This window comes from Siphateles boraxobius, unplaced genomic scaffold (genome assembly GCF_051911475.1).
Source record: "Siphateles boraxobius isolate OS27281-9 unplaced genomic scaffold, OSU_SipBor_1 41, whole genome shotgun sequence".
In the NCBI taxonomy this organism is placed as follows: Eukaryota; Metazoa; Chordata; class Actinopteri; order Cypriniformes; family Leuciscidae; genus Siphateles; species Siphateles boraxobius.
This window is the reverse complement of record NW_027509042.1, coordinates 4,527,898-4,541,874: the sequence shown is the minus strand read 5'-3', so window position 1 is coordinate 4,541,874 and position 13,977 is coordinate 4,527,898. Positions and strand designations below refer to the sequence as shown.

At 36.4% G+C, this 13,977-nt stretch overlaps 1 protein-coding gene across 6 annotated transcripts in view; it reads right to left on the bottom strand.

The window, feature by feature from the left end:
* Positions 1 to 2,703: 2,703 nt before the first annotated feature.
* The window catches only part of mtss1 (MTSS I-BAR domain containing 1), a 64,636-nt gene continuing 53,362 nt past the window's right edge, over positions 2,704 to 13,977 (bottom strand). For 3 of the 6 annotated variants that reach the window (XM_077197882.1, XM_077197884.1, XM_077197883.1), the window contains 9 exons: positions 13,793 to 13,900; positions 13,604 to 13,701; positions 12,420 to 12,510; positions 10,974 to 11,096; positions 8,451 to 8,561; positions 8,141 to 8,297; positions 7,743 to 7,769; positions 6,462 to 6,733; positions 2,704 to 4,196 (listed from right to left, as the gene is read on the bottom strand). In XM_077197882.1, coding sequence (XP_077053997.1) covers positions 3,543 to 4,196; positions 6,462 to 6,733; positions 7,743 to 7,769; positions 8,141 to 8,297; positions 8,451 to 8,561; positions 10,974 to 11,096; positions 12,420 to 12,510; positions 13,604 to 13,701; positions 13,793 to 13,900 — 1,641 coding nt within the window. In that variant the 3' untranslated portion in view covers positions 2,704 to 3,542. The remainder of the gene's footprint in view (positions 4,197 to 6,461; positions 6,734 to 7,742; positions 7,770 to 8,140; positions 8,298 to 8,450; positions 8,562 to 10,973; positions 11,097 to 12,419; positions 12,511 to 13,603; positions 13,702 to 13,792; positions 13,901 to 13,977) is intronic. The other 3 variants (XM_077197886.1, XM_077197885.1, XM_077197887.1) reach the window with 3 other exon arrangements.

The window sequence follows — 13,977 nt, the reverse complement described above, 5'->3', positions numbered from 1 at the left end:
GATTTTCTTTTATCGACAGAAGTAAACAAAATTAAATAAATTAAGATTAAGAATTATTAATATATATATATATAACTGACATGGGTCAAAAAAAACCTGGGCTGATTATCGTAAAAATATCACACGTAAAAAATAATTGTGCTCCTAAAATATATTAAGACATGTTAAGGATTTTCCTTCAGGTTCCAGCCTTTGAAACAGATTTAAATTATTAAAACGAAATACTTAGTCGGTTGTGTGGACTTTTGTACACAAATACTGAGATTTGATATAAACAAATACCTATCTAACCCAGCACTGGAAAACCCTGATGCTCCAAGTTAATCGGATAAACATTTTTCAGGTATATGCACTTAAAATTCACAGAGAGAACAGATAAAAATATTGATGACATCACCATCCACACAAGGGCATATTAATTTCTACCAAATAAAAATCTCTCTAGACCAGGTCTGTAAATTTCTCTTATGGGATAAAGTTTTACCTTACCTTCTCAAGGTTAAACTTAATGAAATAAGATTTAAAAAAAAAAGATGTAAACTTCCACACATTTCTTATTCTATTTTTTTTAAGCACAAAAACAAATAAATGGATGAGAACAAATTGATATGGTTTCCCATTTTAACCTCCCATGTTGTTTGAGACTTGTAAAAAAAATAAAAAAAATAATGCTGACCCCAAACTTTTGACGTGGTTTACGATTTTTGTTTGAGACTTGTTAAAAAAAAAAAAAAATTCATACTGACCCCAAACTTTTGACGTGGTTTACGATTTTTTTGACAGCTATAACAGTAGCAACTGCATAGCAGCACCCTAGTAACCACCCACATTAACATTATTAACATCACTTATGCACAGCTTTCTTGTGGTTTATTGCTTTAATTTACTACTAAAATCTGAAAGTCTCAAAAAACAGATTTCAAAATGTCACTGGACACAAACTGGAAGTTCACAATAATTAAGATATCTTTAATTTGACATTCATCCCTTTCTTTTCACTTCAGGTCAAGGAATCAAAAAAGTGAGAATGTTCACATCTTACAAATTTCCTCTCATAATTCGGTTGAACTGAATAATCCCTGCAACAGGCAACACTCACTATACAACCACCTTCATATCTCAGCAAGGAAACCTTCTCCACAACACCAACTAAACACCTCAGACATTATCGCCCTGAGCGGCACTATTAATGCGCAGTAGTGGAAACACACCTCGGTCAGCTCACCTTTCAGAGTAAAATGATATTCTTATTACACTCCAGGAGGGCCGTACAGCAGCTGCAAGCTAATCCTACAGTAAAAGGCCAGAGGAGCATTGTGTCAGGAGTCTCTAGCAATGTCGAAATCACTGGAGACAATCGAGCATACAGATGGAGCGGGGGCGAGAAATCCTAGACGCGACTCAGACAGGTGTGAAGTAACCCAACATAGAGAATAATCTGAAAAGTATACAAAAATAGGGGTGGTAAAAAAAGAATGCGGTAAGATATGAAGAAACAACTTTCGTAGCTGCAGGGAAACTTCAAAGCGCACCTGCCAGCACGTGTGTGACGGATATGATCAATTATAAGACATCCAAGATGGGTGGGAGATGCTGTCAGTCCTTAGAAGTGCTTCTGGATTACAGGTTCATTAAACTCATATTGAGATGATTATTTTCCCATTAATGTTTTAGAATTTAATCTAGAGGTGCTAAAAACGATGCTTGATGCATAGATTCAATATTAAAAATGTTAAAGGTATTGGTGATGCACTTTTACGTTTGTTTAAAAAACAACTGGGTAGCGTAGCAAAGCTGCAATAACCACAAGTGCATCACAACGGACCAACAGCATTCTGGGTAATCCACTCGAAGAAACTCAAGTAAAGGCTTCTTTTTTTTTAAAATTTGATAAACATAAATGGGGCAAGCATCTGGACTAGGGTTAACACTTGCTCTCAAACGACATTCAATATTAGAACCCCCCCCCCCCACACACAGAACCACTTTAATTCTCAACATCAGAACATTTTACACACACCATTGTGAGAGAAAGCTGTCATAATGAGCAGTTAATGATGTTAGTTTCGCATTTGGGATTAGATTCATGATTTGGCGCGAAATCTAATTGCGAATTTTCAGACAAATAGTGTAATTACGATTTAAAACGCGATAAATAAATAAAAAAAGCTCCAGGTTTGCTTGTTGGGCTGGACAATTTGGCGATTGCATATGACAATAAAATAATATTTGTACTGTAAAATAAAATTATTTATTATTATGATTATTATTACTAATAAATGAAAATATTAAATAATAAAAAGTACAACTGTAAAATTACAATACTAAGATTTATGGTTGACTAAATTCATTTTCAAACATTAAACCATCATGCTTTTATTTTGCTTGTTTTCTCTTTTGTATTAAAGCATCTCTTTTGTTGATAGTTTATAAGCGCTTCTCATTAAAAGTTTGGGAATATGGTTGATGCAAGTTGCCTTCCAAAATACACGTTTTAAGAAAACTGAGTCAAGCTGCTCGAGTGTAAAAGAACTCAATGCCACACTTCACTCTGAAACATGAAGGCCATACATATATTTAATTAAATCGAAGCCATTCCGATTTAATAGTCATTCACTTTCTTGTCATGTAATAATAAATGTATTTAAGAAAGTTTTTGATTCAAAGACAAAAGAATGCTAAAAAAAAGTCATGGGCCACAAGTTTGAGGTTTTATGAATAGAGTCTTTATAGCAAATCCTCCAGGAGAGCAGATTTATACGCATCTACGGGGCTACAGCATTAAAGCTTTGGTAAACAAACGATTAAAAATGATTCAGAATCAAACAGATTGAATAAATAACCACAGTGATGCCTTTGTAAGCTCTCACAGTCATAAGCAACACAAAAAAGTTCCACTATTCCAGTCCTTCATTCATCCACCCAATCACATCGCTCCTTCCCTCCCTCCACTTCTCTCATTGGCTGCATTCGCATCCAGTCATTGGGCGGATTAAAGGCAGTGGTGCAGTATTCGGTTACCCTAAACTGTACAAAAATAGACGCCTAGTGCTGCTTTGTCTAATTTCGAAAACAAACAAGAAAACAAAATTAATAATAATACAACAGTCTTTCAATTGTTTCACTAATATATACAGAAGGTTTTGATCTCTAACCAGAAAGGCCGAGTGCTTTATCTCTGCGAATACGACAAACAAATAACTTTAATATATCTTAAGCTCCGACGTTCGATCTAGATCTCTAAATACATATATATCTGTATTTATAAGTATACATATATGTTACGCAAACAGCCTGCAGAATTAACTGTAATTTGAGAGGCAACATTCGTAAGGACACGGCAAAACGTTTGTTCTTCGAGCACAGAGTAGTTAAATCAATTGTCTTTTCATGTGGCAAAAGTCGCACATTAATCAACAGTTTTGCCTTTACTTAAAAACAACACAAACTGCAAAAATAAAAGGCACGAAAAAAAAAGGTCACTAAGCGAAAAGACGGAAAAAGCAACCATAAAAGGCCACAGACAAATTAAAAAAATAAAATCAGTTGAGATGGTTGGGGGTGATTAAAGGTGCCGAACGATCGTTGGTGAGTGTCCGACGTAATTTGACTCCTCTGCGGATCAAACTCAACATGTCACCTCCGCTGCCCGGATCAGGAACGCTGTCGGGATGGTCCACACCGGGCTGGGTAGAATTGGCCTGCCCACTTTCAACTGGCGCGCTGGAATTATGAGCTGCCATGCTTTGAATCTGCTGCTGCTGACACTGACGTTTGAGTTTCTGCTGGAGCTCTTTCTGATGGATCTCTTGATATTGCGACTCCTGCGCGTGGTTATATTGCTGTAGGTGATTGTACTGTTGTTGATTATATTGCTGTTGATTGTGTTGTTGCTGATACTGGTGTTGCAGCTGTTGTTGTTGATACTGCCTCTGTTGCTGTTGGTGCAATGCATACTGCTGTTGCTTATTCATTTGATACATCGGCTCTGCACTGCCCACTGGTGGCTGGCCAGGGAACATGGAATAGTACGGCGGTGGCATTGCACTCAGACTCTGAGTCGATGTACAGAGATTATGTCTGGTGTGCGCCAGATCAGAGCCAGGTAACCTGTTACTCTGAATCACCCCAGGAGGGCCCATGGTCTCCTCACTGCCGCTCAGGCCGGCGGAAGAAACGGATGCCTTCAGCGGCACCTAAAATTACAACGAAAAGGTTCTTCGATGATTCTTTAAAACATTCAATAGAACTCAGTACACGGATGTTAAAAATGCTTATGCAAAACACCTTTAATATTATAAACAAGCTCAAAATATGATTCCAATGCTAATTTGGATTCCAACTGGAATTTCTATCATAACTTCAGAAGAACTCTAAAAGAACTTTCCTAAGAATTAAAATAATTGATTTGGTTCTTGTTTAATTCTTCCAGTACTACAGGATTAGAACCCTAATTGTATTGCATTAGAATGATAAAATACTGGATATACACACTACCAGGGTTCCCACTCTTTTTCAGTGATCATTTTCCAGGACTTTCCCAGGACATTTTCAATTTTACTATGGCGGGAATAAAAGACAAGGATCACGTGCTAAAGTGATATATTGCTCTCTGATCCTGAATCTGAAATCACCCCATATACCCTCAGATAGGGTGCTATTTGAGGGGACAGCCATTTTGTAGTGCTGTCTGAAACCTTAGTGGACGTTACTGAGTGCACTCATTCAATCCCACATTGCACTGCAATAACGAGTGTACAACCGATGTACGCTCAACAGCTGTCCGAATTCACTCGCTCATTTTCATTCACTCCTTCAAGTGAACAGTATTAGTGGACAAACGTAGGGAATAGTGAATGAGGGTTGAGGGGGCGATTTCAAATTCAGCCTAAGTCTTTAAAAGGCATACAGTTTATTACCATGACTTAAACTATAAAATCAGTGTTTAATATGAGCTCTTAAAACCCTCTGAGGTCAAAGGGCATTTTTTCACTTTTTCCTTCGGTTTTACATATCTTATTAAATTCACCTTTTAAAGGCAATTACATAACATAATCCCATATGTTTTATATCAAAATGTGCAGAGAAAACCCAGCTCTCTTACTGGTGAGTTCACCACTTTTCCTAGAGCATTGTGTAAAGAGAGAGGTGGATAATCTGGCTCTAAAAGGTGAAAATTTTAAGTCAGATTTCTTCAAAGAAATTCTTCAAATCTCTTGTGGAAACATACCATTACTCATGTGGATGAATTATTTTGGTCTTTGAAATGGGTTACCCAAAGTCTAAGGGTCACAAAAGTAGTGTAATATATTAATAGAATAGTAGATAATGAATAATAATTGTCTAAAGTGACATTTTTGAAAAATCGTTTTTTAGTACAAGTTTTGTCTCACTCTACCTTCACCAAATGTTAGAAAGACTAAAATATATATAAAATAGGACTATAATAATTTCCTACTACATATCAAGCTTCTCTCTCCATGTCAGCAGGTATTTTCCTCACTGTGAGGAGATGGGAGGGTACTTAGGGATTTCAACTGCATCTATTGGTTGGTTTTACACAAAATGCAGACAGGCAAGCTAGCCCACCAATCACGCAAGGTGAACGACCATCTTGTCTTCCCTCTTGCTCTCTGTGTGAGTCACGTATGATCTCGCGGAATAAGGACGTTGAAGCTGAGAATCTATCGATTACGGCAAAATCAGAACCATTTATGTGTGCTGCACAATCACGGAGATATTATTAGAAACATTTAGTAAACATCGAGTTGACGCGCCCGCGCGTCATCCGACCTCAAGGGGTTAATCATACATTATGACTGTGGAAGCTTGTTTACGCCACAGAATAAAAAATAAAAAAGGTAATTGCAACTTTTTATTTCGCTATTCTGACTTTTTTTCTTGCAATTGCGAGTTTACATAATTGTGATATAAACTCGCAACTGCGAGGTATAAAGTCAGAATTGCAAGATATGAGGCCCTATTTGCCGTAGCTCGATTCAAAACTGTAATAATGTTCCAGTAATTCCAGTGGTACTGGTGGATTTCCGCAGGAAATTCGAGCATGTCTTTGCTTCATTACGTCACATCTAAAGAAGGTGTCTTGGGTAGTAGGCTATATTGTATGTGAGGTTTGAGCAATATACTAATTGTTTTTGGCAAGAGGATAATCTCTTTGTTCTCTGCTAAAGAACAACTGAAGGACTTTCAAAAAAATTATTTTCCAGGACAACGACAAGATTTTCCAGGACATTTTACATTTTCTCTAATTTTCCATGCGTTTTCCATGACTGGAAAGTTTATCAGCGATTTTCCAGGTTTCCAGGTAATTGTAAAAGTTATTTTGGGAACTTTTGCTTGAAAATAATGCTGTGCTGAAATTCTTTTGGATTGGATACACATTATGATAGATATCCCAGTAGGTCTCCAGTACATTCTTTAAGTTTCAGAAGATGAATAACCTGTGGTGTGGAGATGGGTATAGGCACTCCTCCACTGATGGTTCCCCGGCGGATGTTGGGCTTGCTGGAGGGTTTCCGGCGGATAGTGGCCGTGTGGGGTCCTATAGGCTCCGGATCCATCAGCAGACTGACGGTAGACGCCGGCCTCTTGCTTATAAACATTTTGCGGTAATTGAGACTTAAGTCGCTGTTGCGAGGAATTGTGGAAGATTTATCAAATTCAGACTGGCTGTGGGCGTCCTCTCCTCCGTGCAGAGAGATGTAGTCATAGTCTGAAAGAGAGGACACACCGTGTTAATGTTGAATGATAGCACTTCTACATCGTTTAGAAGAAAAAACAATTAAATTAAAAAAGTAATTGAAGCTGAAATTACATATGCAGGGAATGATAGTGGAAGAAAAAACACAAAAGCGGTTTCATGTCTCAAAATTTGAAGTCAGGGCTTAACAATAAAGACAGCCCAATGGTGTGAGAGTGTTTAGGGCCCGTCACAAGCTCTTTCAGGACAGGGCTGTGCTGTCACTACATCTTCCCTTTGCTGATCAGTACATGTGTTTTTACACATTTTAATTAGTAATTATTTTTAAATGAAACAATGAAACATACAAATGCAATGGTATACATTTTACATTTTGTAGAGTGGGCATAAATATATATTTATATATATATAAATATATATATATATATATATATATATTTTATTAATTGTATATTCACTTTCCGGTGCAAAAAAACTAATGGACCAACATTAAAAAAATGCAAAATGCTATTTATGATGCATATACATTCTTCTTCTTTTTTTTTTTTTAAGTATACTTTTTCTTTGTGTAAACCTGAACTAATGGACTGGCAGAAAAAGCTAATTTATAAATATCTGCATTTTAAATAAAATAAAAAAAATTTTTTTTAAATCATAAAAATTGTCTTATTGTCTTTAAGTGCACTAAATTGACAGCCCTAAAATTGTCTGCATGAAGACTAACAATGGATTACCTCCCAAGAAAATGAATACAACAGACGCACAAAAGCTCAGTTTGAAGTTGTGTCTTTCAGTTGCACTCGAAAAACATGACAAGGTGGATAACAGTTGACAACTGACAAGATGGCATATCTCATGGTTGCACACACTCAAATCTTACGCATACAGATAACACTCTTTCAACAAAGGCACGCCTGCAATATGACATGGATTTCCTAAAATAAAGACATTTAATGTTTATTATTGGTATATGATCACAATGAGAATAATCAAGTCTATGCAATGACATTCAGAAACCTACCATATAGAGGAGGTTCTTTCTTTACCGCTGTAAAAGAACAATAAAGTACATTTAACATATATACAAAGGGCCAAAAACACGCACTTTGGACAGCAATCTAAGTCTGTGATTTGTGCAAGCACATCAGATTTGGTCTGCAATTGGCCAATAATGTCAATTAATTCCTACACAAACCACAAATCAGATTACTGTGTTGAAAAACGAGGTAAAAGTGTCAAAACATAAAGGGGGAAAATGCCATACAAAAACACAAAGGAGAAAAAGAAAGCTAGGTTGAGCACTTTTTTATAAATCTCTTCAAGTGTGTGCATTGAAGACTTAAAAGGAAAATTACAGAACAGAAAAAGAATAAATGTGAAGAAGCTCATGCATGCGTGTGTACGTGCACGCGCACTGACCATGCTGCGAGGGAATGGTGTCCTCCGAGCAGGATGGTGTAGTGGTCTGAGTGCTGTATCCGCTGGAGCAGTGGAGGGAATCACGGCTGGTTCGAGGAGCTTCTGTATTAAGCCCGCCTCCAAGAGTGAGACCCAGCTGCTCCCTGGCTGACTGTGGCTACGGACAGGAGCGAGAGCCAATCAGAGATCACAAGTGTGAAGTAATAACTCCAGTAGACCACAATAACTCCAGTAGAATCAAAAGGTGTATAAAATGTACTTTTAGTTTAGGAAAGAAAAACATCATTCCTGTATTCAAAAGAGTGTGTACCTTGCCAGACATGGACAGTGTCCTGGCTTTCTCCTCATATCCGCTGTAAGCTTTGTGTAGTGGGGGCATGGAGGTCCCGTTCTCTGTGCCAGGAGAGTTCTGGCCTTGATCCTAGACAAGGATAAACTCTGTCAGTCCATGTGAACTTACTACAGGTGAGAAAAACAAAACACTATAACACTGTAGTCAGAAGATAATAAAGATTTAGGCGTTTTCACACCTGCTCTGGAACCTGGTGCATTTTCTCCCTTAGTTCGGTTCGTTTAGGCATATGTGAACATGGCGCTCGGATCCGCACTATGACAATCATTGAGATCGCCAAAACGAGACTGTGTTGGCACAATTGAAAAACTCTTGAGTGGTTTGGTTGAGGTGAGAAAGCAATCCGACCCAACGGACCAAAGAACCAAGCGGTATCGTCAGGAGTGTTTGACTCGTGCGTTGTCAATATAAGATTGATGCACCTCCAAAAAAAGATGCACCGCTTGATGGAAATATATGTTTTGATGTTATTTCCATCAAGAGGTGCATCAATTTTTGCCTAAGATCTTGTATTGACAATGCACTCTGTTAAGTCTCCTTCAGCACCTCCCAAAGACTTTAAATGAATTTAAGGTCTGGACTCAGAGGTGCCAATTCATGTGTGCAAATGATTCTTCATGCTCCTCACAAACATTCTTTCACAATTTTGATCCTGATGAATCTTGACGTTGTCATTGTGGAATATGGCCATGATGTGTTTTCCTACATGGTTGTTAAGAAATGAAAAGCTACACACTCCATCAATTAGGGTTAGAAGAACTGTTGCCAAACATATAACATGACAGAAACATAATAATCACTGCAATAATATCCAGTCATTGATTCTTAAGAATTTGCCTATTTAAATCCAAATGGAGACTTTTTTTTGGCTGGGCAGTGAATCATTTATTAGTTAGAGCGGGAATGATGGCTATATTCATATAAGTGTTTTCGTGTGTCTCGACAGCTACAGATAAAGCCACAATAAGCCAATGGAGTGATCTTGTCAATCCATCTTGATGGATGATGTAGAGGAACGTACGGAGTGAACTTTGAAATGCTGCCTTGTGAAAGTGAACCGAAACAAGAAGAAAATGCAACTTTCTAACAAATTAATTCCCTGTTTCTGAACAAAGCAAACGATCTACAGGTCTGAAAATGCTCTTAAAGGCAACATGAAATGATGTTCGAACCGATTTCATTATAAGAAAATAAAATGTAGGGTGGAACTTAATTTTATCCATTAGGAATTGATTGGATTGTGAAAAGTGGGTGTTTTTTTAGACCTGAAAGTGAGTTTGCAGTGGACACTGAAGGGTTTTTAACCAGGATATGGAGGCTGAAGGTCAAATCACAAATCCAAAGCTTCTCATTGCAACATAATGCTAATGCTTATTTTCAAATTTCCATTATTTGCTATTATTTCAGAACCCTTTATTCTTATAATGATAATAACCATTAGATCAGTTTAAAAAAAAAACGCTTTTTTTTTTTTTACATTTGTTAAAGTCTGCATTACCTACAACACTAACATATAATCATTCTTAATTAGTAGAAGTGTAACAATACACTCGGTTTGATACACAATACTGATAAACTGTTAATAAAAAGTATTGTTCATTAAAATGCTGAATTTGGTATTACATCATGAATGTTCTTCTCCCCCATGACAGATCAAACGTTACACCAATAAAAATATGGAATTATGTTACACACTATATATATATATATATATATATATATATATATATATATATATATATATATATATATATATATATATATATATATATATATATATATATATATATATATACACACACACACACACATTTAAAAAAAAAGATATATATTGTATTTTATTAAAAAATGTTTTTTAATATTTAATAATTAACAAAAAAAACATAAAAGTGTGACATTTTGGGTTTACCCTATTTGTCGCGCCATTATTGCCACATTTGATGCTAAATTAAATCGGTCTAAACCTTCATTTTAGGTCAACTATACACAAATATGTATCGTGGATAGCGACAATATATATATATTATGTATGACATAAAAAACGTGAACTGATACATTCTTACAGACATACGAAATAGCTATTAGGTCATTGGTTAACTATAAATGTAAATAGTCATTTTCTTTTTTTTGTTGACTTTAATGACAGTTTGGTAAATGTTTAGATGGGCTAAAAGAGTTTTAAAGCAGCATGCAGATTTATAGTTGTAGATAAGTATACTGGTTAGTGTGTTGGATTCAAGAAATGGGGTCTGGTAATCAGAAAATCATTTAAAATAGCTTATTTCTCCCTGTGTAAAGTTTTATCAGACGGTCTCCCTCTAAAATGGCCTGCAGAGGGCGCTCTCTACCTTCACACAGATACAACCTCCACACATGCACAATGACAATCTCCAGTAGTACATGCAACAATAATGGACCCACTCACAGTCACACACACACACACACACACACAGCACTACACTACACTGAGTCTATGCTCACAGTGCTCCTGTGCCGGAGGTGTGGGCCACGCTGGCCGGTGCGAGGGATTGTTGGAGAATTCCCCTCACTGAGAGAGCGAGCACCTTCCTCCCCTCCGACCAGGAGGAGAGGACTGCGTGAGCGCTGGGAGATGGAGGTGAGGGGCAGAGAGGAGTGGGACAAGAGAAAGATGAGATCAGATGGTGTCAAATCCAAGCCTCTGTCAAAATCCAAACCCTCTTGGACTAAAACAATTCTTTGGCCAAAGTACTCTCTTCAGAGCTTGATTAGAAATCATAAAATATCACTTCTTGATTTAAATTATATCACAAAATATAACTACTTATGGTCAAATTTAAACAGAGATGATATGGACAAAACCATTGTTTTTTTTGTGGCTATTTTACTTCCATAACACATCTTCCTTTAGAACAGTGTAAAGAAAACATCTAAAATTGAATATTTTATTACACTTTAAATATTTTGTCTGTAGATTCCAAATTACAATACATATCTTTAAAAGCTTTTTTCTCCTCCACTGAGCCAGAAATCTCCACTTCAGTAGCACTTCCATTCACCAAACTCTATATATTCTGAAGGTTTCTACAGAGGGGTTTGCTTATATATCGTTCGCCTGACATTTTATTTATAAAAACATGGAGATTCTTTCCCCCTGGCTGTTGATGGTATTTTATGATTTATAGAGTGATGAAAATGGATATCCAAAATTCCATCTGTAGAAATTCTGAAATGTCAACAAAATAATTTTGAATGTGGCATTACCCAATGTTCAGATTTTAGTCCTGGAAATATGAAAATAAATGCGTTTTTAATTAGTTATTTGATACATTTGCAATTTTTTTTTTACATTTTTAACCCTATTAACCTCTGGTGTCTTGCCTCATTGTGTTTTCAAATTATGGTTAACTTAGCTAATAAATCAGGCAAGCATACTACACATAATAAAAGCAAACTTTTATTATAATTTAGTGTTCTCAGAGTTAGATACCTTAATAACCTATGCTACTTTTTTGTAAATGCTTTGAATTGTATAATAAATGTTTTTATTATAGTTTGGGAATAATATTATATGTTTTATTGTCAAATGGTTTATGCTTATAATTTATTACTAAGCATTTTATTTGTTAGTATTTTCAGCATCAGTGAAATAGTACCATATTTTCATTATACTGTAATACCCAGACAAACTACATTACATCTACTATATTATCAACCACTGAGGTACTGTTTAATTATGTGTATGTATCCGTGATAAATTTGGTTGGGATTTTGAGGGGGGTTTGGATTATGCAATGATGCTTACAGCTGTATTTTCTTCCTTGGGCTGAATGAGGTTGTATGTGTTTTGAGTGGCAAATTATTGAAACTGTTTGGGTTTCACAGGGTTAGTACATCATAAATGGGCCAGGTAAGTTTTAGATCAATAGTTTTGTGGTGTGGGAATACCCGTGTTGGGTCTGGGGCTCGCAGGTGAAGCCCGTCCACTGCGCTGGAGATGGAGTCCAGTGACGGGACATGACGCACAGAGGTGTAGTTACTGTGAGAGACAGAAAGAGATGAGCAATCCATCTGCACTCATACTTTTCCAATCGATTTTAAAGGGGTCATGACATTGGATGTTATTATTTGAATATCCTCCTCGAGGTTCACTTATTTATTTTCAACCTTCCTTCTGACCCTCTGTCTGAAATTATCCGTTTTTAATGGCCGGCTCCTTTATGGCTTGTCAATAAACGGCCACTGTTATGATTGGCTAATGCCATTGGATTGGAAACAGTATCAATGCCAACTGCTATTGCACGACAGCATCAGTGATTATAATGGGTTCTATTTGCTTTTGACGCAATATTCACATCCAGTTTAGGCAAATGTCAGCTGTTAAAGGGATAGAAGGAACAAAAAAGAAAATATTTTCTGGTTACCAACATTCTTTAAAATATCTTTTGTGTTCAACAGATAAAAGAAATTCAAATTTGAAACAATTTGAGGGTGAGTAAATAATGACAATTAGAATTTTTGGGCGAACTATCCCTTTAAGTGGCTGAGTGTCAGTGGGCGGCGGTCTATGGACGATGTATAACTATTAGTCAATATCTTGCTCTGGAGGCAGTCATATGCAAATGTATTTGCCTGTGTGACGTCAAAGATCCCGCAATATCAAAGCAAGGTTCATAATAAATGCTTTGTTTATAATGAGGAGGATGTTTTGATGGTACAAAGGCCTCTTATATGTCAAAAGATATAGGCATATTTGATTTAGCATGTCACGACCCCTTGTCATGTCATGAAAAATATTAACAATATATGCAAGGCATAATGTTCAGGTAGTTGGTCACTGTTGAAGGACATCACATTCAGGGGTTTATTTTGTGTAAAAAATTTCTAAAAAAAAGATGTATTACATGGCTACTTAAATCAGTAAGTTAAAATTGAGTTAAATTTTAATATCTTACTGTAGGTTGCCCCTAAGAAAGTCTATTATAAATGTAAAAAACAACAACAATGGGCCTTGCAACGAAAACATTAATACAATATAAATAAATAAATAAATAAATATATATATATATATATATATAATCTGTAATCAACTAACACTTTTTGCATCAATGAACATTTCTCCCTGAAATCACCTGCTGATGCTGCTCTTGCGTGATAACGTGTTGCTAGGAGAGGCGGGTGGAGTCTGATACGAGTAGCTGTAGTCTGAGCCTTTCAGATCAAGAATAACCTGCATAAACAAAACAAGATAAAGTCAGAGAGAGAGAGAGAGAGAAATATGAAGTGGTAACATGTTGGCCTATTTAGAAGACATGCAGTACCTGTTCACTAGCAGGGGGCAGTGTGTTGGGATCAGCCGTCAGGTTTCCAAGATCTTCTAGAATTGTCTGTAAGTGGGTGACTTCCCCAAGCATGCTTATCTCTTCGTCCTGACATTACCCAGGGTAAAAAAACAGTCAAGACAATATTTATGTAGAATTAAATATTAATATATTCATAACAGTAC